Here is a 26,945-nt window from a genome sequence, read left to right as displayed (position 1 = left end):
TCTTAGGCATTGGTGGAACGAGGCATTATGACATCACAATCTCAGCTTTGGAATGTTGCTGCTCTTTGGGTTTCTGCCAGGTTCTTGTGGCCTGGGATGGCCACTGTTGGAAACGATAGTGGGCTTGATGGACCTTCGGTCTGTCCAGTATGGCAGTTCTTATGTTCTTATGTGAGCCAAGTATAGGACAACCAAGTTATTGTGACCTCACTGATGAGGTTGGCTCTTAGGCATTGGTGGAATGAGGCATTATGACATCACAATCTCAGCTCTGGAATGTTGCTGCTATTTGGCTTTCTGCCAGGTATTTGTGACTTGGATGGGCCGTTGTTGGACCTTCGGTCTGTCCCGGTATGGCAGCTCTTATGTTCTTATGTGAGCCAAGTATTGTGACATCACTGATGAGGTTGGCTCTTAGGCATTGGTGGAATGAGGCATTATGACATCACAATCTCAGCTCTAAAATGTTGCTATTCTTTGGGTTTCTGCCAGGTACTTGGGACCTGGGTTGGCCACTGTTGGATACATGATACTGGTCTTGATGGACCTTCGGTCTGTCCCAGTATGGCAGTTCTTATCAAACACAGGCCAGTGAAGTAAGTGCTCCAACACTCAGAGGTTCGATGAGTGGTGGTGGATCATTTACCACTCTGGCCCGCGCTAAAAACATCAAGCGCAGCTTGATACAAGAGGCCGATAATGAAAAACAAATTCAAAATTTACTCAAGCAAGAATAAAAAAGTAAGTGCCTAAAATAATGCTTTTTGAGTCAAAAGTCAAAGCACCACCACTCCAGCATCTGCTTCATCTTTGCTGAACAGCAAAATTTAAGATGAAACTGATCCACTGTTTGCACGACGAGGTTTGCAATAGCCAAATCCTGTTCCCAGATTTGCTGTTTCATTTGTTGTACCGAGGAATTGTCATCTCCATCTCTCGCTTCCACGTTTACTTTTAATTGCAAGCATCAAATGTAACTTGGTAAAAGTATAAAAATGGGTAAAATTATTACTTCAGTAAAAGTAAAAGCGGCAAAGATCATCCTGTAGTTCTTCACAAGTAAAATGATTAACACTTTTACTTAAGTACAGTAATTAGTTGCATTTACTTTGCTACTCTACAACACCGAGCCTGGTTATGTTAGAAAGTCAGAAAAGCTTCCCCCAGATGCCCAGAAAGTACAAGAGCAGAGGCCCTAGTTCTGCAGAGCAAGGCGGATTTTGTTCAGTGGCTGAGAAGGAAAAGGGAGAATTACGTGTCTTACCTGATCATTTTCTTTCCTTTACTCATGCCAAACTAATCCAGAACGAAAGGCTTATGTCCATCCGCTGGTTGATGGTCATAACCCATTCATTCTGGACTGGTCTGGCATAGACGTAATGGATAGCCTCGCTTTCTTACCCATGTCTGATGGCTCTCTGCTTGGGCCCAGGGTTGAACCACTTCCAAGTTGGTTGCCAAGGAATGCATGAAGATCTATGGATCAGTATTTGGCATGAAAGTAGTCGGTGGTTTCAAAGACCCGGATATTCAAGGCCAAGCCATCTTCAGTCACCGGCATTGAATATCCAGTTCTTTGATAGTTCCAGAAGTTATGTGGGTGCCGGCTAATAGTCAGGGCCAGCTCCCACATACTTAAGCAGGCAAAGATAGGCATGCTTTTGATGAAGTTCTACCCAGTGGCGTGGTAAGGAGGGGGCAGGGCAGACCACCCCGGGTGTGTTCTTCCTAAGGGTGTGGAACCCTTCCTCCTCTCCGTCCTTCCTCCCGCTCCTCTCCTACCTGTCCTTGCCTTCCCCCATACCTTTTTTTACTTCCCCGGTTGCTGCCCGCGTCGGCGTTGGCGGTCTCTCTGACATCACTCCTGGGACCTGCGCCTAAGAAGTGACATCAAAGGGCGAGCTGATACCGACATGGGCATGCTGCTCCGTGCCAGAAAAGTTAAAAAGGTACGAGGAAAGGGGACGTGCCTGCGGCAGGGATTGGGGGTGGGGAAAGAGGGCGGGAGAGAGGTGCCATCGCCCCGGGCGCCGCTCACCTTTACTGCACCACTGGTCCTACCTGTCCACTCAGATATGCAGGTACCAGCACCTATTTTATATCTATGCTCTGACTCCACTAGACAGTGCCGCGGTGGTTACCCCAGATCGTCAGTGGCCTTGTATGGTTGTGCCACTGGAAATGTTGTTTTTGCCATTTCTAAGAGAATTAGAGAGCTATATCTCTGGGTCTCTCCTCATTTTCCTACTGCTGTCTTTTCATTGGTGCAGGGAGCCTCGTCGAATTGTGATTCACCGTGGTTCCACAGGGCTCGGTTTCAACATCGTTGGGGGCGAGGACGGTGAAGGCATCTTCATCTCCTTCATCTTGGCTGGTGGCCCGGCTGACCTCAGTGGGGAACTTCGGAAAGGGGATCAGATACTTTCGGTAAGGACAGACCCTCCGAAACAGAGCAGGTGCCAGGAGGAGGGGGGGGGGGTTAGTATTAGTGCTACCAGGTGTCCTGATTTCCCCGGACAGGTCCTTCTTTTGAGGAGTTGTCCAGGGATCCGGACGGCTTTTCACAACCCGGTGCTCTGTCCGGATTTTGAAAAGCTTCTGGCAACAAGCGACAATTAAGCCATTGTGACATCACACCAGTGCATTTGTACGGATGCAATGCTGTGACATCACACCGATGCATGGATGAATGCCCTCCGATGTCGCTCGTTGCTCGTGCAGGTCGAGGTTAGTTGGGGAATGGGGGCAGGACGTAGGGTGTGGCGGGGGACGGGCCTGGGAGTGGAACAGGGCGGGCCTGGGGTCAAGGGTCTGGATTGTCTATCTTCTCTGCAGTTTGAATATTTGTGTTTAGCTGGGAATGAGGACTTTTTGTGGCTTTGGCATGTCAGAGCAGTGGGCAGTGGAGGATTAAGTGACTTGCCCAGGGTCACAAGGGGCAGCGCCAGGATTTGATCTGGCAACCTCTACCAGTGAGCCACACATTCCTGACCTGTTAAATACCACTGATTATTGGTTGGCTAGATTTCGGGTGTCCTGGTACCAGGGTACATCAGTATTCTATATTAGCAGCAGGGCACCCAGATATCATATAGAAGAGACGCTCACTGCACAGCATCACGGGCCCACTTCAAGTCTAATTCTGGAGGGGGGGTTGTCTGCCTGGTTTCTTGTAGGTGAACGGGGTGGACCTCAGGAACGCAACGCACGAGCAAGCTGCTATAGCCCTGAAGAACGCCGGCCAAACGGTGACGATCATCGCGCAGTACAAGCCCGAAGGTGCAAATCCATTTCATGTCATATCATAGCACCGGGGCAAATCCATTTCATGTCATGTCATAGCACCGGGGCAATCCAGGGGCAAAACCAGAATGTATTTGGTTACTGGCAATATTCAGTGCCGAGCGGCAGGCAGGAAAAAAGCTGTAGTAGTTCCTTCCTATTTCTCCTACTGTAAACCGCGTCGAGCTCTACAAACGTGGAGATGATGCGGTATACAAACCTAAGAATTAGATTAGATTAGATTAGATTAGTAGCTGGCACTGAGTATTACCTGGACAATACTCTGTGCTCACCTGGACAATTTACCTCTGTGCTCAGGGGTAAATATTTGACTGGCAGTAGTCAGCAATTTTAAGCCATCTGCAGTTTTGTGCCCAGATATTCAATGTTGAGCTATATCCAGGTACAAGCACTGAATATCCAGGAATGTGCAGCCAGTGACGCCCCTCCCCATGCCTCATCTCCCCTCCCCTCGCTTCTTCCCCCCCCCCCCAAACCACGCGCAGTTCTTTCCCCATACCTCTTTAAATCTTTGCCAGCGCGAGCAGTTGCTCCAGCCTGCCGCTTGTGCCTGCGTTGGCTTTCCCTCTGATGTCACTTCCTTGGCCCCGGACAATAGCAGTTGGGGAGAGCAGGAGAGCAGCATCTCCTCTCCCCTTGCTTAGGCACCTCTCCCCCTTATCCGAGGCCTAGCATTTTCCACCCCTTTCCTGCCCCCCCCCCCACACCACTCCTCTTCCTGGTCCAAAGGTTCAAGTGGACTCGGTGACCAGCGTATGTTATAAGAGGTTCTATGCACCGAGTCTGAGACCACTGTATGATTCTTCATCCTCCTAATTTGGGAAAAGTGACGAGATGGATTGGGTTGCTCTATGACCAGCTCAAATAATACTTCAGTGATATTTGACATCTAAGTATATTAAACTTGTGATACTTTATGTGCCGTAATAGTGATTTGAAAAATAATTATTACTCCCCCAAAAACCCCTCCATTTTGCTGATTTATTGTACTGGGGATGGACAATTAATGAAGTGACCCATGTTGTTTGTATCATTTTGGAAACCAGCCAGAAAAAGACTTCAAAATTTCACGTCTTTTCTAAAGCCCGTGCAAAGATTCCCCCTCCCGGCTGACAAATTTGTTCCGAAGCAGCCCTGGGGCTTGCTCTCATCTTCCAGCTCCATCTGTTCTTCCCTCCCAACGGTGCAGTAATCCAGCCTAAGGCTGGCAGAATGTTGGATCACAGCATTTACTGGGGATTTCTCTGCCCTGGTCTGATCTCTACAGATGAGGAAAGACGCCGGGGGGCAGGGGGGAGTTGAGCAAGGCAGGAGGCCTTCTGGATAAAACACTGGCAGCACGGGGAGGGAAGGGGCAAAGCAAACGATAAAAATGAAAACGCCCCCTAATTAATCATAGACTGGATATTTATTTAGCCCAGTTAAATTGCAGGTTGAGAGCAGTTAAAATTATCTGCCTCGCAGTATCTGGAAAGCCACACGAAGAGATGCTAGCGTAGCTGGATTGTGCTGGAAAGATGTAAGAGTGTCCGGTATCTGGGCGCAAAGTGAAAGTAACACACCTTCCTGTCTTCTTCTCTGGCACAGAGTACAGCCGGTTTGAGGCCAAGATCCATGACCTCCGTGAGCAACTTATGAATAGCAGTCTAGGATCTGGGACGGCGTCCCTGCGCAGTAACGCCAAGCGTGGCTTCTATATCCGGTGAATACCTTCAGTTTTCCTAGAGGAATAAGTGAGCTCAGACGAAGCCAAATATTCCTGCAGCAGCCCCACCTTACCCAGTCTCCATGCAGTTGCTTTCTAGGTTTACCTAGTGGGCTCCAAGCCCTCTGGAGATGGGCCGAGACGCATCATGGTTTTGTCCCCAGAACCATCTCTAAAATCCGTGGATTTGGTTTTCCTGAGCTGGTGGGGGAGGCAGAAGGTCCCCTAGGCCCCACTGACCATCTTCTTCCTCTGCCATCACAGGGCACTCTTCGACTATGATAAGACCAAGGACTGCGGGTTCCTGAGCCAGGCCCTCAGTTTCCACTTTGGGGACATTCTTCACGTGATTGACGCCTCAGACGAGGAGTGGTGGCAAGCACGGCGTGTGCACTCGGATGGTGAGAGTGAGGAGATTGGCTTCATCCCCAGCAAAAGACGGTGAGAGCCTGGAGCGGAGGTAGGGGGAACATGCAACTGGGAGGCTTGGATGGCAGAAGCAACATTAGCACAGTAACTAGTGTACGATGGTAACAGTCACCAGCCTCCCTCACACACACACATGAGGAACTAACTACAGTCATTGGCCTCCCTCACACACACATGGGGACCTAATTACAGTCGCCAACCTCCCTCTCACACACAGGAGGAACTAAGTACAGTCACCGATCTCCCTCACACACATACACATGGGGACCTAATCACAGTCACCGACCTCCCTCTCACACACAGGAGAAACTAAGTACAGTCACCGACCTCACTCACACACAGGAGAAACTAAGTACAGTCACCAGCCTCCCTCACACACACATGAGGACCTAATTACAGTCGCCAACCTCCCTCTCACACACAGGAGAAACTAAGTACAGTCACCAGCCTCCCTCACACACACATGAGACCTAATTACAGTCGCCAACCTCCCTCTCACACACAGGAGAAACTAAGTACAGTCACCAGCCTCCCTCACACATACAGGGAACTAACTACAGTCAGCCTCCCTCACACACACATGGGGACCTAATTACAGTCGCCAACCTCCCTCTCACACACAGGAGGAACTAACTACAGTCATCGGCCTCCCTCACACACACATGGGGACCTAATTACAGTCACCGACTTCCCTCTCACACACAGGAGGAACTAAGTACAGTCATCAGCCTCCCTCACACACACATGGGGACCTAATTACAGTCGCCAACCTCCCTCTCACACACAGGAGAAACTAAGTACAATCATCGGTCTCCCTCACACACACATTGGATAAATTAACTAAAGTCACCAGCCTCCCTCACACACACAGGGAATTAACTACAGTCATCAACCTCCCTCACACACACATGGGGACCTAATTACAGTCGCCAACCTCCCTCTCACACCCAAGAGGAACTAAGTACAGTCACCAGCCTCCCTCACACACACAGGAGAAATTAACTGCAGTCACCGGCTACCCTCTCACACAGAGGAAAAGTTAACTACAGTCACTTCCATTACACACACACGTTTGGATCTAACTACAGTCACCGACCTTTGGCTTCCGGCCTCCATCACACACACACATTACAATCACCGGCCTCCCTCACATATTTGAGGAACAAACTACAGTCACCAGTCTCTGTTATACAACTGGCAACCACACACATGGGGATCTAGTTACAGTCATCAGCTTCTGTCACAATTACATTGGGGAAAACCAAAACCAAAGCCTTCTTCTGGGGTTCAGTCGAAACACACCACAAAATTGAATGTGCGTTGAGGCTTCCAATTGTGTGTGTGTGTGAGAGAGAGAAGTGTTTTTAATCACGATTAGGCGTTTGAGGCACTCGATGCTATCTATGGTCTTCCTCACACACAATTGGATGCCTCAATGCTTATTTAATTTGGTGGTGTATTTCGACTGGACCCCAGAAGAAGGTCATTCCTAACTGCAACACGGACTGGGTCGGGTCCGTTCTACTATTTTTTGCTGTGTATCATATGGATTGACTTTATATTGATCGCATCGCTCTTATTTGTGAAGAACATTTGCTCTTACATATTTTTTTTTTTACTTGAAATTTTATTGAGTTTTAATGAAATACAAAAAGGAAAAAGGTGTACAAGGGTCATAAGAACAATAAAGGGAATCTATATAAAGGCAATATCAAAGAAATCAGGGATTAATGATAATAGATAATATAATACAGTACGATGGTCAAGCATGTCCAATTATGTTACACAAAAAAGGGAAGGTAAAAGTGGTAGGAAAACGAGACAAGGGGGGGGTGAGGGAAAGAAAAGTAAAAGAAGGGGGAGAAAAGAGTAAAAAGGGAGGGGAGAAGAGGCTAAACGAAGGAAAGAAAGGGGAAGGAAAGGGTAGAAAAGAAGAAAGAAAATCCCTCAGAGGTCAAGGAAAGGAAAGAGAAGAATATTTTCATTTCAAGAACATCGCTGCCACGGTTCTTTTTGGGTTTCCCATTTCTCGGGTGGAACCATCTGGTGGTTTCGTTGGTTCATAGACAACCCCGCGAAAGACAAAGGCGCGCGCTGACAACTGAGCGCAAGACGGAGGCGCGCGCCAAAAAAATTACAGTTTTTAGGGGCTCCGACGGGGGGTTTTGTTGGGGAGCCCCCCCCAGTTTACTTAATAGAGATCGCGCCGGCGTTGTGGGGGGTTTGGGGGGTTGTAACTAGGGGTCACTCGGAGAAATTGAAAGGAGACAGGTTTAGAACAAATGCTAGGAAGTTCTTTTTTACACAGAGGGTGGTGGACACATGGAACGCGCTTCCGGAAGATGTGATAGGCCGGAACTCTGTACAGGGGTTCAAGGAGGGTTTGGACAGGTTCCTGGAGGATAAAGGGATAGAGGGGTACAGATAAAACTGAGGTAGGTTATAGAAGTGGTCAGAAACCACTTCACAGGTCACGGACCTGATGGGCCGCCGCGGGAGCGGACCGCTGGGCGAGATGGACCTCGGTCTGACCCAGTGGAGGCAACTTCTTATGTTCTTATGTAACCCTCCACATTTTACTGTAAACTTAACTTTTTCCCTAAAAACAGGGAAAAGGTGAAGTTTTCAGTAAAATGTGGGGGGTTACAACCCCCCAAATCCCCCACAACGCGGCGCGATCTCTATTAAGTAAAGTGGGGGGTTCCCCCCCACACACACACCCCCCGTCGGAGCCCTAAAAACAGTAATTTTCTGCGGCGTACACCTCCGCGCTGCACTCAATTGTCTGCGTGCGCCTTTGTCCCGGCGCGCTTTTGACCCGACACCGGCTTCGTTGCTTTGGATAATTACATCAGGAACCAGTTAGGACACCAGCTCCCATCACTGACACCACGGGAGAGTTATTTAGAAAGGCTGGCTTAGCAGTTTTCTGACCTTTGCCCTTTTTTGTACTCCCCACAGGATGGAGAGAAGGGAATGGTCACGATTAAAGAGCAAGGTAAATGATCCCCTCAGCCATTTTACTGTGCACAGAAACGCCAGAGGCTTCTTTTCTTTCTATTTGCCGCAGAAAGCAGTTTCCGCACTTATTATGCTCAGTTTTCCCCCCTCTCTCTCTCTCTGCTATAAGTGTTTCCTATTCTCATGCCGCTCGTCAGCTCTGCCTTGTACCACCCTGTAACCCCCACTGCCATCCAGCATTTGCTAACACGTGCAGCCTCCCCATTTATTTATTCATTCAATTTTCTATACCGTTCTCCCAGGGGGAGCTCAGAACGGTTTACATGAATTTATTCAGGTACCCAAGCATTTTTCTCTGGACTCACAATCTATCTAATGTGCCTGGGGCAATGGGGGGATTAAGTGACTTGCCCAGGGTCACAAGGAGCAGCGGGGGTTTGAACCCACAACCCTCAGGGGGCCGAGGCTGTAGCTTTAACCACTGCGCCACTCTAGTAATCAAAATGTAGTAGAAGTGAGCCAGGTATAGGGACAATGAAGCCATTGTGACATCACTGATGAGGTTGGCTCTTATTGGTGGAATGAGGCATTATGATGTCACAATACCAGCTCTGGTTATCAAAGGCTGAAACTTCTCACACTATTTATTCAATTTTCTATACTGTTTTCCAAGGGAGCTCAGAACGGTTTACATGAATTTATTCAGGTACTCAAGCAGTTTTCCCTGTCTGTCTAATGCAGGGGTGTCCAATGTCGGTCCTTGAGGGCCGCAGTCAAGTTGGGTTTTCAGGATTTCCCCAATGAATATGCATGAGATCTATGTGCATGCACTGCTTTCAATGCATATTCATTGAGGAAATCCTGAAAACCCGACTGGATTGCGGCCCTCGAGGACCGACATTGGACACCCCTGGTCTAATGTACCTGAGGCAATGGGGGATTAGGTCTCATCAATCTCCACTTGAATCACTTAGTTGATATAATTAATATTGGCTGATGGGCAGATGTGGGAAGCCTCGTGGAAGGACCCACCGTCTTAATATCGTGTCAGGGTAGGGGGCTTGTTTGCCAGTGAAGGTTTCTCAGATTCCCTCATTGCTGCTCTGAGTTATCCGACAAGCATGAAGAAGCATAGGATGTGCCCAGCTCAGAGCGGAGGTCACAGGGTCACTACACTTTTCCCCCTACAACTCGAAGCATTCCTCAGGCAATTCCTTCCCCTCTCACTTCCCCTCCTTCTTTCACCCCCCTCTTACACTTCCCTCCTCTACAACCCTTCTCCTGTAACTCCCCCCTCATGCATGGGTAATTCACTGAATGTCCAGCCTTCTTTTGATGTTGAACCGCCTAGAAGTCGTCTGACTATGGCGGTATAGAAAAATAAAGTTATTATTATTATTAAAAGGCAGGGCAGTGAGCAGCTTTATGACATCATAGCCCTGTGGACCACATGGAGCCTCATGAGTGCCTGTGATGCTCTTCAGTGTGCATTTAGAAATGAGGGAGGGGATAGGCTTTAGATCTCGGTGTCTGAACAGTATGCTTGCCACAAAACAGGGCTGAACCACCCATTTGGCAATGCTGGGGACGGGCCAATTTTCCCCCCTGCTCATCATTGCATCTGTGAATTTGTAACAACCCTCTCTTTCTCCTCTCTCTAGGATCGGGGCAGCGGTACAGGATCCCAAAGTAAGTGGCCTCATTTCCTCGCCTAGTTTCAGATCCGCCACGTTTCCCGCTTTTGCTGGTCTTCTCCCGCACTTCTGCCGATGAGCTGCAGTCTCCCACCGAGTGGCCTTCCCGTGCCGTGGCCTTCAGAAAATGTTATCTGCTGCGGCTAATCTCGCGCCGGCGGGAGACGATGTTTTATGAAGGCGTTTCCTGCGGCCGCGGCACGGAGAGGCCTTTGGCTACCAATCAGTTGTGCCAGGGCAGAGCAATGGGCAGGGTGGGGCAGACTGGGGGCGGACCCTGGATCGCCCGCTGAGTGAGTCGGCCCCTTTGGCAGCTCTTTAGTTTTCAGCACCATTAGGTCCCCCATTCCCCAATTCTGCCTGTGCACTTCAGACGTGCCTCATGGCAGTCCATGCTGTTCCATTTCTAAGACCCCCCCCCCCCCCCAAATAGCTTCATTAAAGAGTGTGCTGTGGCCTCAGTAAGTTGATTAGTCTTTTTTTTTTTTTAATCTCTGTACAACCTGGCAGGTCGGGAAGACACCGTCTTGAGTTATGAGACTGTTACACAGATGGAAGGTAATTATTTTTTCTCCCTTTCTGATTTACTCTCTGTTTATCTCTTTTATTTAACTAAACTGTTCAACAGGCCATCCGGTTTTCAAAGCCAGGGCAAATGGTTGGGCCGAAAGTTGCCCCCTCTCCATCTGGGCTTCTCTCAGAAGCAAACTTTTAGCTGGCAAAAGAGAAAGCCATTTTTAGGTTGGGGGGAGTATAACAACAGTTCTACACAATGGAGTAGAAATGGAGGGGGGTGTGGGGGTGGTCCTCCCTGGGGGCAAAGTGCCGGGTTTTGAAAAGCCGGACGGACGGCTGGTAACCCTAACTAAATGTAGCCGTTCAGCGAACTATTATAACTGCTCAGAGAGTGGGACATTCAGCAGGCGTCAGTACGTCACAGAAGCAAAATGCCTGTGGACATAGACAGGCCGATTTTCATATAGGTTGTCCGTTCAGATGGCCAATGGATGCGTGTAGAGTATGCTGCCTTATAAATAGTGCTTCACATAGGCTCCCTTATATCAAAGCCGCGCTAGGGTTTTTCTTATCACCGGTCGTGGCGGTTAAAGCAGACACTCATAGAATTCCTGCTCTTCACAGCAGCCTGGATTGTCCCTGGTCATCTTACATTTCTGGCCCGGTCACAGGAGACAGTGGGGTAGATGTTTAAACGAGCCTAACTGGGCCCGAGAGGCTCCTGTCCAGTTAATCATGGAGGGCCATCCGAGTAGTGGCAGAGCGGTCCAGACGTAGAGTTGGGGAGGGGCTTTTCAGTCCATTAATCGGGGTAAGTGTCCGATTGGCTGTCCTGATTTATCCAAGCTATTTCAGTGGCCGGACATAATTCAGTCAGCGTTGGATCTGAGATTAGACTAGAGGTCTGCACGGGAACGGGGATCGTGGGAATCCCACGGGTCCCACGGGAATCCCCCCTAACCCACGGGACTCCCACGGGGACCCCCCTCTGGCCCACGGGACTCCCACGGGGATGGAAGGCTTTGGAAGCAGGGTTCGTCCATATCATATAATGGACACGTCAGCCTTAGTAAAAGAGGGGGTTTATAAGTTAATTACCTGAACAGAAAACAAAAAAAGGGTTCCACCAAAGAGATTCCACAAGGAAAACAGCAAAAGAAACTGTGGAATTGATGATCCTGTCAGAAGTAATTGCTGCTTTCTATGGGGACGGGCGGGGATGGAGGTAATTCCTTGCGGGGATGGGTGGGGAAGGAGAGGATCCTGGCAGGGACGGGTGGGGACGGAGAGGATCCTGGTGGGGACGGAGAGGATCCTGACGGGGATGGGTGGGGACGGAGAGGATCCTGGCAGGGACAGGTGGGGACGGAGAGGATCCTGGTGGGGACAGAGAGGATCCTGACGGGGACGGGTGGGGACGGAGCGGATCCTGACGGGGATGGGTGGGGACGGAGAGGATCCTGACGGGGACGGGTGGGAACGGAGAGGATCCTGGCGGGACGGGTGGGGACGGAGAGGATCCTGGTGGGGACGGAGAGGATCCTGACGGGGATGGGTGGGGACGGAGAGGATCCTGGCAGGGACGGGTGGGGACGGAGAGGATCCTGGTTGGGACAGAGAGGATCCTGACGGGGACGGGTGGGGACGGAGAGGATCCTGACGGGGATGGGTGGGGACGGAGAGGATCCTGACGGGGACGGGTGGGAACGGAGAGGATCCTGATGGGGACGGGTGGGGACGGAGAGGATCCTGGTGGGGATAGGTGGGGACAGAGAGGATCCTGGTGGGGACGGGCGGGGATGGGTGGGATTTCTGTCCCCGCGCAACTCTCTAAATTAGACCCCGCATTGAATGTCTGGTCTCACCCAACTGACAGTGGTCAGTACCAGATGAATATCAAAGAGCGCGCATTGAGCTCTTCCCCATTTCTCACCCAAGATTAGACGGTTTTTATGCTTCTTTTGGGAAAGCCTGATTTTCTTTCTTTTTTTTGGGGGGGGGGAAATGTGCATCTTTCTCCTATCTTTGCACATCGCGTAGTAGAAATGAAACGCCTTTTTTCTGGTTTTCTTTCTCCGATGTTGCGGAACATGTGTAAACTGACTTCTAGATCTTTCTGACAGGTTTTTCTCTTTCTCTCTCTCTCTCTGCAGTTCATTACGCCCGTCCCATCATTATTCTGGGTCCTACGAAAGACCGAGTAAATGACGACCTGCTCTCAGAGTTCCCGGACAAGTTTGGCTCCTGTGTCCCCCGTGAGTTTCTGTACGATCTTCTTCATACGGAGGAGTGCTAGTCCCACATCCTACCTGCTTAAATTCTTATTTCAGCTACAGCTTCAAGCCTCAGAATTTTCCCAGTAAAACTCTGCCAGATCCCGACATTGCGGTTGCCAAGAACAACCCGCTGACCACGGCAATGTCAGAACATCCGATTCCTGATCCCTGGATCCATCTGGAAGGGGAAAGGCGGCCTTTAAATCCAGAGGATGTAGTGGTGAATCTTTTCCTATTTGTTATATAGGGAGATTCATCTTTTATTGCAGGAGAGACCGTGTTATCTGACAGCAGACAAAGGGTCAATATTCAAAATGGTTTAACCCAGCAGGAGGGGCCCCTGCCCGGTTAAACCCCCACTGAACTGGCCAACGTAGCAGCATAGTAGATGATGGCAGTTAAAAACCTATACGGTCCTTCCAGTCCTCTCAACAAGATAGACTGGTAGTATAAGGTATGATGTGATCAGTGGCAGAGCGAGGGTGAGAGGCGCCCCTCCCCTGCCCCCTTCTCCACCCCACCTCCACCTCCACACGCGCCTTCCCTGCTCCCTCCTGCTGTGCGCATGCTGCTTCTCTTCCCTTGTACCTCTGTAACGTTCTTGGCGCATACAGCAATCCCCAGCAGTGGTCACGCTAGCGTCGGCTCTTCCTCTGATGTCACATCCTGGGCACGGGCCCAGGAAGCGCCATCAGAAGGAAAGCCAGCGCCGGTGCAAGCTGCAGGCTGAAGAAGCTGCTGACGCTGGCGAAGATTTAAAGAGGTGCAAGAGGAAGAGAGGGTGTGAGTTGTGAACCGCATAGGACTGAGAGGTATTGCGGTAGACAAATACTTTGTTATGTTATGAGTGTAGTGTGGGGTGTGGAGAAGGAGCAGGGGGAGCGGGGAGGAGGATGCGGGGGGGGGGGAAAGGTCGCCACCGACCCACTTGCTTCCTACCCTCGTTACGCCACTGGCCAGAGATAGAGAATGGGCGGAGCCACAACTTTGCCTGTTAGCAGTTATATTCTGTCTGCTAACTAGCTAAGTAAGTGCATCAAGTTAGAATAGCAAATAGCTGTCCTAACTATATACTCCAAGTTAACCAGGCACAGAGCTGAATGTCAGCCACTGCTTGGTTAACTTTTAAGGGGATGGGATTTGATATATTGCTTTCCTGTGGTTACAATCAAAGGCAATGTACATATTATACTTATTATGTACTTGGGGCAGTGGCCAGAGTCACAAGAAGCTGCATTACGGGTGGGCAAACAGGGAAATTGCCCTGGGCCCCCATGTCACTGGGGACCCAAAACTGCCTGAAGTTGAAAGAAGGATAGCCTGCAAGCAAGCTTTGGGGGGCCCCTTTCCTAGCATCTACCCTGGGCCCTGGCTGCAATGGGAATCAAACCCAGTTCCCCAGGTTCTTAGGCTTCTGCGTCAACAACTAGGCCGGTCCTCCACTTCCTGGTCAGTGCACGTGCCTGGATAATCAGTGCTGGGAGCCACACATGCCTCAGCACTAAATATCCAGAGTTAGTTCAGTCCGTGGCTTATAAACTGCATATGACCCCCAAAAGTCTTTATTCTTGGAGGCAGAGATCTATTTGGTAAATAATTATACCCTAAGTGACTTACACTGAATTAGTAATCTGTCCTTCTAAGTGTTTTCTCTCTCTGTCCCAGCAGGCTCTTAATTTAACTAAGGTACTTTGGGCAGTGTAGGGTTAAGTAACTTGCCCAGAGTCACACGGAGCAGCCCTCGGATTGAACCCGCAATCTCAGGGGACTGAGTTAGCAGCTCTAACCAGTAGGCCACTTCGCCACCCTTTGTTCTGTGCATTTCCCTGTCTAATCGTCGTCGATATGGGTATACACTTCTCCCTCCATATTCGCGGTTTCAGCAATCGCGGTTTCGATGGTTCACGGTTTTTAGCTTGCTGGCTCCTCCCCCCCCCCAAAAAAAAAAATTACGTCAGCTCGCATAGAGAAATTGCTGATTCCAAGCGTTTACAGAGAAAATCGCCGATTCCCGGCACGTTCTTCGCCGTGTTTTGCCTCGCCTTCAGGGACAGGCCAGGTCTCCCGCCATGTTATTCGCGTTTTCACCATATTCACGATGGTTTTTAATTTTTAAAAAAAAGGCGAATAACATGTGAAAAAGTTATTCGCGGTTTTTCTGTATTCGCGGGTCTGTTAATCCCCTATCACAGCGAATATGGAGGGAGAAGTGTATTTCGAGCTAATTGTCTTCTGCACCACGTAGGACCTTATCCAGCTTGCCAAGCTGTTCAACATATCGCTATCTCCAGTTGTTATCCATAAGGTTTTCTTGTATATGATATACTTTTGGACCCCTGAGGAAGGAGTGTTTCTTCGAAACACGGACAGTATCGGGTCCGGGTTCACCAACCCTTGTGGATGCAAACTGTTTTATGATTTCGCCTATGATTATATTTATGTTTGCTCATTAAAGACTTGGCGTCTTGTACACCATTACTGCAGTTTCTTCTTTGGTCTTTTTATTGTCCGCCATCTTCTATCAAATATGGCAAAGTGAATAAATAAATAGATCTATCTCATGCATGTTCATCAGGGCAGGCCCCCAAACTCTGAGGGACTAGGTGTACCTACAAAAGAGGGCTCAGGCCCTGGCTTACTCTATAGGGAGATGAATCTTTTTCTGTTGGGGCATGTGAAGGAAGGACCCTTCTTTTTCTCTTCCCTGGCTGCAGACACCACCAGGCCGAAACGGGATTATGAGGTAGACGGAAGGGACTATCACTTTGTAGCATCGCGGGAAAAGATGGAGAAGGACATTCAAAGCCACAAATTCATCGAGGCCGGCCAGTATAATAGCCACCTGTACGGGACAAGTGTCCAGTCTGTACGGGAGGTGGCTGAGCAGGTAAGAAACATTATCACTGACACCTAGAGATGGTAGAAAGTTCTATGTCCTTGTGACCATTTTCTGAACCCCTCCCCCCTCCGGTCATAGTGGCATGGTCTGTGTACCTGCGTCCGATCTCTGAACCTCTTGTTGCAGAGGTGACAGGCTCTGTATCCCTGTGCCCAGTCCCTGAACCTCCAACTGTACAGGAGACAAGCTTCTTATTCCTCTCCTGGTCCCCTGAACTCCTGTTCCTAAAGGTGATAGTTTATATAATTTGCGGCCCATCCCCTGAACCCTAAAGGTGACAGTTTCTGGGACCCCCTTGTCCATTTTCTGAACCCCTATTCCTAAAGGTGACAGTTTCTTTCTCTGTATGCCCATCCCCTGAACTCCCATTCCTAAATTCGACAGGTTCTGTGACCCCCTTGTCCATCCCCTGTACCCCTAGGTGACAGTTTCTGTATTTCGGTGCCCATCCCCCGAACCCTCATTCCTAAAAGTGACCAGTTCTGTGTCCCATGACCCCACCCCCCTGAGCCATCGAGTTCTAGAAGTGACAAGCTCTGAGCTTCCCTTGTGCCATCTGCCCAGCCTCACATCGCCCCAGGAACCCAGATCTGATTTGGACCTTTTGCTGACTAATCTCTAATATATCCTGTCTTTGACTCCTCTCCTGTCCTCCTTTCCTCCTCTCCATGCCCCACTCCGTCCATCCTTCTTTTCATTTCACTTCATTTTTCCTACTGCTTCTCTCCTCGTCTACCGCTCATCCCATCCGCCCCCCCCACATGTCTGCATTTCCTTCCTTCGTCCCCCTTCCTCCCGCTTTGCAGGGTAAGCACTGTATCCTGGATGTATCAGCCAATGCCGTGCGGCGGCTGCAGGCAGCTCAGCTTCACCCCATCGCCGTCTTTATCCGACCAAAATCTCTCGAGAATATCTTGTGAGTACCCTTGGCCCTCTTCAGCACGGGTCAGCCCCTTATCCACTCATATCTGGGGACATCGGCCTTTCCGGCACTTCCTTGCTGGATCCGTTACATCCAGGCATGTCCTTTTGCAAGCTTTCAGAGGAACTCATGGACTTGTTCTATGTTTATCTTCCGGTTGGGGGATTATAAAAATTACAAAATAAAGAAAACCCGTATCGCGTAATTCAGTGCGGTGGTTCTCAACCCAGGACACACCCAGCCACTCTGGTGTTCAATACATCGACAATATACATGATGCGTACGGCGGAGGTAGGGTTGCCAGAAGTCCAGATGTACCCGGACATGTCCTCTTTTTAGAGGGCGTGTCTGGACGCGATGGGAGGGGGCATCCGCGCAGATGCAGCGCAGTGACGTCAAACATGACATCATCGCGTGGTGTGCGCGGGTGCCATACCTCCCGATGAGAACAGGCTGGAGGGGCAGGGCGAGGCGTGGGCGTACAGGGGCAGGGATGGATGGAACCAGGCAGGCCTGAGGGCGGGATATCCTATAAACCAGTGGCTCTTAAACCTGTCCAACCAGTCGGTGGCGTAGCGAGGGTGAGAGGCGCCTCCCCCACTCTCACCTCAGTGCCCCATCTTCCCCTTCCCTTGAGTCGTTCACCACCACCACCAACATGAACGCCAGCGTGCTCCTCATGACCCCATTGGCTGTCCCTCTGATGTCACTTCCTGGGCCCAGCACCCGGAAATGATATCAGCAGGAGAGATGACGTGGTTGCAAGGGGCATGTTGGAGTTGTTGCTGGCGTCAGTGAATAACCAGAGTTAACGGGGGAAGGGAGGCACGCGTGCGGCGAGGGGAAGCATGGCATAAGGCAGGAGGCAGAGAGCCCGCACCAACATGGCGCCCGGGGAGGACCGTCCTCCCCCTTGCTACGCCACTGCAAACAGCCAGGCTTTCAAGATATCCCTAATGAATATGCATGAGACAGATTTGTTTGCCAGATATGCAAATCTGCCTCATGCATATTCATTACTCAAACAAGCAACAGCTATTTATTGTTACTAAAAAGATTTTTCCTTCTAATACTTTTAATAACTTAAACAAAATCAAACTACCTGTATCACTAATTGATTATACATAGCGCATAATTTTTTCACAGTTTATAAATATCGTCAATTAATGAATCTCTCTTCCATCTACTAACTCATACACCCTTCACACTCAATGCATTCACTCGAACAACCAATAGCAGCGGTCTGTGGATTATCCAAAAAAAGGATTTTCGCTCAACGGACGTCGAGGGGTCTCGGTCAGAAAGTTTCAAAACGGCAAAACAACTGTATGGCAGTAATTGTCGTCCGTGTCGACTCCTCAATCGCCCCCCCTCTTTCTTCCCAACATGCTATCACTTTAAAGCAGTGGCTCCCAACCCTGTCCTGGAGGGACCACCGGCCAGTCAGATTTTCTGAATAGCCCTAATGAATATGCATGAGAGATCTGCATATAATGGAGGTGACAGGCATGCAGATCTGTTCCATGCATATTCATTAAGGTTATCCTGAAAACCTGACAGGCCGGTGGTCCTCCAGAACTGGGTGGGGAGCCACTGCTTTAAAGGACAATGCGTCCAGCCCTTGCAGAGCTTGCAAAAGGACATGCCTGGATGGGACTGGGCTGTATGCAAATCGATCCCATGCATATTCTTTGTGGAAAACCTGAGCGGGTTGCGGACCTCGAAGGCCAACATCGAGCACCCTTGCTCTAGACCAGGGGTTCTTAACCCAGTCCTCAGAACAGACCCAGCCAGTCAGGCTTTGAGGATCCCCCACAATGACTATGGATGAGATAGATTTGCATGCCCTGCTTCCATTGTATGTAGATCTATCTCGTGCATAGTCATTGTGGGAATCCTCAAAACCTGACTGGTTAGGTGGCCCTGAGGGCTGGATTGAGAACCCCTGCTCTAGACCAGGGATGGGCAACTCCGGTCATAGAGGGCCAGAATCCAGTCGGGATTTCAGGATTTCCCCCAATGAATTTGCATTGAAAGCAGTGCATGCAAATAGATCTCATGCATATTCGTTGGGGAAATCCTGAAAACCTGACTGGAATGCGGCCCTCGAGGACCGGAGTTGCCCACCCCTGCTCTAGACTGTCCCTCCACTTTCCATTTGTATGTCATCCTCTAGGACAGGGGTAGGGAACTCCGGTCCTCGAGAGCCGTATTCCAGTCGGGTTTTCAGCATTTCCCCAATGAATATGCATTGAAAGTAGTGCATGCAAATAGAGCTCATGCATATTCGTTGGGGAAATCCTGAAAACCCGACTGGATTGCGGCCCTCAAGGACCGGAGTTGCCCACCCCTGCTCTAGGACCAGCTCAGGATAATTTACACCAATAAAATCACTTGATTGTCTTGCCTGTTTGCTCTGCTTCTATGGGTTGTAGATAGATAAATAAATTAATACTTTTAAAACAGAGAATAATGATGTTTCTGGAATCCAGTTGATTACAGGACTCAAGGCAATATGGATTCACTGGAGGCTGGTCTTGTCAGACAAATCTGATCAATTTCTTTGACTGGGTGACCAGAGAATTGGAGAGAGCCTTTGACAGTATTCCACACAGTTGTCTAATACTGTCAATAAACTGAGGGCCTTCGGTATGGATCGGGAACTTGTTGAGTGGAAAGAGTCAGAGGAGAGTGGTCAATGGAGATTGCTTGGAGGAAAGGGATGTGACCAGCCGTGTTCCTCAAGGTTCAGTTCTTGGGCCTGTTCTTGTTAATTTTTTGTAAGTGATATTGCTGAAGGGTTGTCGGATAAGATTTGCCTCTTTGCGGATGATATGAAAATCTGCAATAGAGTCGATAACCCTGATGGTGTGGAAAACATGAGGAAGGACCTAGTGAAGCTTGAGGAACGGTCTGAAATTTAACAGCTACGATTTAATGCTAAGAAATGCAAGGTCATGCATTTGGGCTGAAACTAGGGAATGAAGAACTTTTGTACACTTAAGAGGATCGGGACTTGGGTGTGATAATATGTGATGATCTTAAGGTGGCCAAATAGGTCAAAAAGGTGACGAAGAAAGCTAGAAGGATGCTTAGGTGAATAGGGAGAGGAATAGCCAGTAGGAAAAAGGAGGTATTGATGCTTCTGTATAAGACTCTGGTGAGACTTCATTTCGAATACTGTGTACAATTCGGGAGGTTGCACCTTCAAAGAGGTTTTCACTCACCAGCCAATCTTTTTCCATTCGATTTCTCCTCATAGAGAAATTAATAAAAGAATAACAGACGAGCAGGCCCGAAAAGCCTTCGACAGAGCAACCAAACTGGAGCAGGAGTTCACAGAGTGCTTCTCAGGTTTGTGTTTGAGGGAAGAGGGGATGCTCTCAGTATGAAGGGAGGGGGTTCGTTTTATGTTAGGGAGGGTAATTATCATTGTGAGCCAGGAGGGTGTATTTTTGGCGTAATGGGGTAGGAGGGGAAGGATGTTGTCAATTTGGGGATACTTTCCGCTTGAGGTATTGGTATAAGCAGGTTTTTATTGATGCTTGATAAAGGAACTCTGGTTCAATGATAGCGTAGAGAACAAGTTTCAAATTTATTTTAAAATGTCTTATACCGCCCAATCGACTTTCTAGGCAACAAACAGACGAAAATATTCCACACACAAAAAATGTCCCTAGTGGATCAAACAGGAAAACCCACAACCATACAACCTTGTTACTCGTTCTGAGCTCGTTGGGGAGGACAAGATTTAAAACTAACCAAATAAATAACCGTTAGTTGCCATAATCTAGTTCTTTCATTGTGTGTGGGGGTGGGGGGGGAGTGTGTGTGTGTGTGGGGGGGGTGCTCTTCTTATAAAGGGAGGGGGAACTGTCATATGAGGAAAAAAGGGAGTGCAATTAGGATCACAGAATCGTAGGAGTTGCTACCCTGTCCTTTTTTTTGGGGGGGAGGGTGCTACCCTGTCCTTTTTTGGGGGGGAGGGGGGAGATTCAGGTACAGTTCTCTCCTGTTCTTTCATACCTGCAACTCAATCGGAACCAGGGCTGGGATCTGACACTTTGAATCACTGCATTGACTGTCCTTAGCTGGACGCAATGCATTGAGATCCCTGCAGCTGCGGGCCCTACATCTCGGTGTCTCGTTGCACAATGAATGTGACTCCCTCCTCCCAGAAAATGCGATCACTGCCTCCATAGGATCCCTAAGTCTAAGTGGTTTGTGGAGAAAACCAGAAAACTGGTACTTTACTGAGAAGAGTGATTAAAGGGAAGTGTACACAAGTAGGAAAATCACTCAAAAGGTGTAATAATGAGGTTCAAACTTCTAGTGTGTTTGTTCTAGAAGTTTGAATCTCATTATTACACCTTTAGAAAAATAGAAACAGAGAAATAGACGGCAGATAAGGGCCACGGCCCATCTAGTCTGCCCACCCTAATGTCCCTCCCCTACCTTTCTCTGTGAATAGATACCACGTGTCGATCCCATTTGGCCTTAAAATCAGGCACGCTGCTGGCCTCAATCACCTGAAGTGGAAGACTATTCCAGCGATCAACCACCCTTTCAGTGAAAAAGAATTTCCTGGTGTCCCCGTGCAGTTTCCCGCCCCTGATTTTCCACGGATGCCCCCTTGTTGCCGCGGGACCCTTGAAAAAGAAGATATCTTCTTCCACCTCCTTTGTGTCCATAGGATCCCTGGCAAAACCAGAAAACTCTGAACCCTAAACTCATCCCAATCTCCTCCATGACCAGGCTGGCCCTTGCTCCCTGCTTTAATCCAGCAGAGGCCAGATCCAGCTGAGGCCTAGATGCACTAAGAGGATCGGTAAGACCACGTGGGTGGGCTCCAATCTGATTTTTTTGGCCGATTCAGAAAGAGCCATTGATGCACTAAGAAATCTGCATGCAAGTGATTCATAATCCCCCGACCCTGCTGTTCGATCGATGGCTGTGAGAATGACTCGCACACATGCACAGAGCCGGCAGGGAAAGCCTCCTGCCATTTAGCTGTTCGGGGCAGGAAACCTTTTTTTTCTTTCTTTTTTTTAAATTGGCACTGTTACACACGCACAATATCTGCCCCATTAAAAAAAAAGATTTTTAAAAATCCCCCCCTCTCCCCCGGTCGATGACGGCCCTTCCCAATGACCCCTGACAAACGTGGCACCAGGAATTCCCCCATGCTAGTAAAAATTGGCAGGAGGGATGGCCATTTCTTCCTGCCATTCGCCCCCTTCCCCCCTTGAGACATGAATGGCAGGAAGGACGCCCACTCCCTAAAGTGGCAGGAGGGAGTGGGCATCCCTCCTGTCCTTTTTTTCAGGGGAAAAAGGGGTAGGGTATGTTTGGGGGGCGCCTGATGTGGAAGTGGGTCTTCGGCTGTAGGAGGGAGTGGACATCCCTCCTGCCATTTCACTGATGCAGGGGTTGGGAGCCATCATGGCAGAAGGGAGTGGGCATCCCTTTTCCCATTTTTTCTCACACTGGGGAGGTAAGGTTGGCATGGCAGGAGGAAGTAGGTATTCCTCCTGCCATTTTCACTGGCACAGGGGGGAGGGAAGGGGAGGGAGGGTACTAGTTAGTTATGGAGGGCTGCCATCAGCAGGGGAGGGTGTGCTTTTTTTCTTTTTTTTTTCTAATGGGGCAGATATTGTGCATGGGTAAAATGCAGAGCATCTGTGTCCATTAAAAAACAAAGGTTAGGCAGGTAACCCGGATCACTAAAAAGCGTTCACTTTTTTTTACTGCATCGGGAAGCCATGTTAGAGCATCAGTCGCTCTACGAGTTTACATGGCATTTTAATATTAATGAGCTTATTCGCACAATTGGATCGGGGAACGAAAGACCGCGATGAGCCGTTTCCTGCGTCGGGTCGGCAAACGCGATTGTCATGAAAGCTGTTAAAAAAAAAAAAAGGTTTGGCGACGGTCACTGGCATTAGTGCAACTGGGCCTGGCTTTGTTCTTCTTGCCCTTCCCCCCCCCCTCCTGTTCGGCCTCAAACATGTCCAGATTTTGTCTCTGGCCTTGGTTTCCACCACTTCTGCTGGTGGCAATTCTAGTTCCATACCATCCTCTTGATAAAGAAGTATTTTTCTACTAGGTTTTATATTCAAATTTATTGACATAACACGACCAACCACATTTCACAAGATAAGATCAAAGTATAAACACAGGAATCAGAAATACTAATATAACAACAAATGTCCAAAGGTTAAAAATAAATTCCTCCAGTGTGCACGCAACCTTCTATCTCAGCCTTGCAGCATATAACAAAGGACGTAAATAGACCGGAAGCGGCTGAGTCCTTTAGATCCACACTTCTTCGTAATAACTCACTGCCAACCTCTCCAAACTTAACCCTCAAACTTTCTTTCCCTCTCCCTCCCTTTCCGCCCCAACTCCTGCAACCCTAAAATCCCTCCATCCCCCCCTATGCTTTTCTCCCCAATCTCCTTCCCCCTTTCCCCAGGGAAATCAGGAACAATCCATTTTATTACAAGAGAATTATCCACTCATCCCACTCGTCCTAAACTCTAAGATCTCATTCACATGAAAAACAGATAAGAATACTTCTTACTCGGTGTGCAAGCATATCTGTATAGGTCTTATTGGTGGAATAAAGTTTATGGCAATCTAAAGTGCACTTCTTTCTACTATAAATCTCCAATTACAAAAGAAAATTATGATAATTCAAACGGAAGTGCAGTGTAAAATTATCCTGACAAATGCTTTCCAGCAAGCCATGCTCAGAGAGTGGAATTGGACAGAGCACTGAGTACAGGCTAGTCAGAAAGCTTGGTGCCAGGAGCCATTCCCACTACCTGAGAATTCTTATCTTTATTTAATACTGAATGCCTTACTGGATAATTTAAATTATGGAATAACAAGGGAACTGACCTCTGATTTTTTTGCTTTCTTTCTCCCGTCCTCCCTGTCCTTTGCAGCGATTGTAGAGGGAGAAAGCTTTGAAGAGGTCTACCACAAGGTGAAACGGATCGTAGAGGAGTTGTCTGGCCCATACATCTGGATCCCAGCCCGGGAAAGACTCTAGAACCTCCGTAGTCATCCATTTGCTAGTGCGCCTGCCTGCCTTCAGCGGCCTGGAAGCCGTGGTTCTTCAGCCTATCTTGGAGCCAGACTTAACCAGTCAGGTTTTCTGGACAGCTACAGTGAATATACTTGAGCTACATCTGCATGCACCTCATGCGTATTCATTTCAGATTTTCTGAAAACCAGACTAGTGAGATGCGCTTGTAGGACAAGGTTGAGATCCATTGGCCTAGAGACTTGATTTATTGGCGTCCGAAGAGGGACTCCTCATCTCTGTCTCTCTCTTCCCATCTAGGGATCCCACTTCACTCCAGATTAGCAGAATAAGTTGCTCTGGTCCTGGTTTTGTTCCAGTTTCATGCAAAGATTTTTGGTTCAGATCACAGCTTCATACAAACCTTTCTCTTGGAGTCAGAAGGATCTGTGCAGGCTTTCAGTACCATCAGGGAGGAGACAGCAATCGAGGAACAGGCTGAGTTTGGAAGCACTGGAATCTACAAACTAGGATTTTTTTTAATTATCCTAAAATAAATATATCAGAACTACAACTCCATGCATGCAGTGCAGAAAAGCCAGGACTGGATCTGCCTGTTCAGTTCACCTGGAATAAGATATCATACCTTCTCCTATCCCCCTCCCCCAAGATTCATCCATGAAAGTTGTGCTGTCTTACTTTTCCAACTGATTTAGTTTTTTTTCTCTCACGAGCACTCCTCTGTGCCAGTGGACCCATGTGTGCATGCAACCTGTGACAGCAAAATAGTAATAATAAAAAAAACATAAACCCAAGAGAAGAAATCCTGCCATAAAGCAAAAGATGGAGATTTTAAAACTATCCCATCGACAAGGACAGCAGAACGGCGGGAAACCTTTGAAGGCACAGTGGGAGGACAGCAGACATTTAGAAATAAAATCAGTTTAGACTTTGCAACAAAGGACAAATGTTTCTACAAACTGGAGCTCTGTATGTGTACGTTGGATTTTCATTTTTGGGGGGTTGTTTCCAGAAGAAATCATTGGGTTTTGTTTCGGATGAGAAATGGCGTGAGGGCTGCTATGGATTTTCTGGCCTGGTTTTCTCCCAATAAGGCTATTACCAGCGACGGACAGACAAAATTAAAACCAGAAAGACATACAGAGAAATATTGCCAGGAAGGAAGATGCTTGTTTTTTGAACAAGACAATTTTTTGGTTCTTCTTTTGTTCTGCAACTAAAACTTAACAGTCATACCTGGAAAAGGGGGCAAAGGAGGACATATTTGACCCAGAAATGTATGTGAGATGTAGTGATTTTCTTTTTGGGGGTTTCTAAGGTGTTTCTTTTTAAGCTGTTTGGTTTTAGGGCTTTTTTGCCTTCAAAAAAGGGTCAAAGTGAACTATGAAATACAAATGGTATCAAACTGAACTCTGCAATTTTGGAAAACAACATTTTCTCTCTCTTCCCCATCAGAGCATTTTAATATTTCCATGCAACTAGGAGGGTCTGTGTGTTAGTTATGATTTTAATGCTTATTTTTTTTTTCTGTTATTTTTTATTTTCTTTTAAATTATTTATTTTCTGGTTCTCTTGTGGCATGGACATCGGTGAATGTGGCTTTCTTGATGGCAAACAGACTAGCGGAAAAGAAGTTTTAATGACTTTAATCATTTTATATTTTTTTGGCGGGAGGGTGATTAAAAACACAAAAATATATCTATATCTGTTTTGTGACTATTTTGAGTATACTAAAGTATCACAGTGCAGGTGTCTGTATTGTAAAAAAAAGAGAAGGTACTTTGCAAGATTTCCCCCCCCCCTTTATTTCATTTTGCAAATCGAGCAAAAGTGGGAGCACCCCTGAACCAATTTTTATAGGGGAACTTCTGTCTAGCTTTGGCAAATTATTCAGTGGTGGTATAAATTCTGGTTTCTTCTTATCCCTCCACCTGTCCCATCTCTTTTTTTTTTTTTTTATTTTGTTTAAACCGGTATCGCCACAATCCAGAAAGTGAAATTTTTTGCTTCGACCCCTCCATGCTGTAGTCTGCTTCACTGTTTCCACCACAGTGCTTTGCAAAAGAAGTGCTTACATGCTTCCCTTCCAGTAGCCAGTTGATACATCTGGAACAAATTTGTCCTTCACTGCCCTTCTTTGAAGTGGTCGTCCAGTGCACTTTTGGAGAAACGGTGATGCAGACTGCATTGTGCAGGTGTATATATATATATGTATAGAGAGTCCGAAAAGGTAACGGATAGAACCACAGAAGCACATCCGTATTATATAATATGTAGAATACACGGTTGCAAAGCAAAAGATTTAAAAAACAAAAAAACGGAGAGATTAAAAAAAAAATAACAAAGTCTATAATTCATGATTTTACGTTGAAAAATAAAAATTTTAATTATTTACTGAACTGTCTTCCTTTATTTGTGTTCGTTGGCTTGGATCTTGACGGAGAGAAGAGCAGGCCACAGTTTCCGCAGCTCTCTTGGGCTTCCAGTTCATTCAGATCCAAAAATGTGATTTGTACCATATGCCTTCACTTGGAACGACTTGAGATGGATTTCTCCTGTTGTACACGCTGGGTTTGCCTAGGCCAGGGGTAGGCAATTCCGGTCCTCGAGAGCCGGAGCCAGGTCAGGTTTTCAGGATATCCACAATAAATATGCATGAGATAGATTTGCATCTCAAGGAGGCAGCGCATGCAGATCCATCTCATACATATTCATGGTGGAGATCCTGAAAACCTGACCTGGCTCCGGCTCTCGAGGACCGGAATTGCCTACCCCTGGCCTAACCAGTTAGGTGGTATATTAAGAATGATAAAAGTGTGTAAACTGTAAACCAGGGTATCGCAAACTGCGTGCCGCGAGACGCCAGCAAGAAGGAGAGGCGCCGGCTGACTGCTTACAGGATGTGCCTCTCACGGCAAGAGGCACATCCTGTAGGCTGTCAGCCAGCGCCAGGGTCTCTCCACCTCTACCTGCACCTCTTTTCCATCAGTAACCCCGGCCGGTGTAGAAACAGGCTCGGGACCGCCGCTGGAGGGTCTCCGCACGTGCGCAGGCTTCAACGTGGTGTCGCGCAGGGGCGTGACATCATTGCGTTGGTGTCTGCGCACTTCTGAATGCCCTCTAGCCGCAACGCCGAGCTTAATGCGCTGCGGCATCAAAAAAATTTGCGGGACACGGCTGTAAACTTCC

General features: G+C 48.2%; 1 protein-coding gene across 3 annotated transcripts in view; it reads left to right on the top strand.

The window, feature by feature from the left end:
- The window catches only part of DLG4 (discs large MAGUK scaffold protein 4), a 196,663-nt gene extending 170,593 nt beyond the window's left edge, over window positions 1-26,070 (top strand). For 2 of the 3 annotated variants that reach the window (XM_033925295.1, XM_033925296.1), the window contains 12 exons: window positions 2,271-2,427; window positions 3,177-3,279; window positions 4,891-5,005; window positions 5,273-5,449; window positions 8,399-8,435; window positions 10,060-10,087; window positions 10,603-10,650; window positions 12,762-12,863; window positions 15,599-15,771; window positions 16,590-16,699; window positions 19,968-20,059; window positions 23,656-26,070. In XM_033925295.1, coding sequence (XP_033781186.1) covers window positions 2,271-2,427; window positions 3,177-3,279; window positions 4,891-5,005; window positions 5,273-5,449; window positions 8,399-8,435; window positions 10,060-10,087; window positions 10,603-10,650; window positions 12,762-12,863; window positions 15,599-15,771; window positions 16,590-16,699; window positions 19,968-20,059; window positions 23,656-23,762 — 1,249 coding nt within the window. In that variant the 3' untranslated portion in view covers window positions 23,763-26,070. The remainder of the gene's footprint in view (window positions 1-2,270; window positions 2,428-3,176; window positions 3,280-4,890; window positions 5,006-5,272; window positions 5,450-8,398; window positions 8,436-10,059; window positions 10,088-10,602; window positions 10,651-12,761; window positions 12,864-15,598; window positions 15,772-16,589; window positions 16,700-19,967; window positions 20,060-23,655) is intronic. The other variant, XR_004537285.1, reaches the window with a different exon arrangement.
- Window positions 26,071-26,945: the final 875 nt, after the last annotated feature.

The sequence above is a fragment of the Geotrypetes seraphini genome, chromosome 16, assembly GCF_902459505.1.
Source record: "Geotrypetes seraphini chromosome 16, aGeoSer1.1, whole genome shotgun sequence".
NCBI classification, from domain to species: Eukaryota; Metazoa; Chordata; class Amphibia; order Gymnophiona; family Dermophiidae; genus Geotrypetes; species Geotrypetes seraphini.
This window is presented reverse-complemented; position numbering and strand designations above follow the sequence as displayed.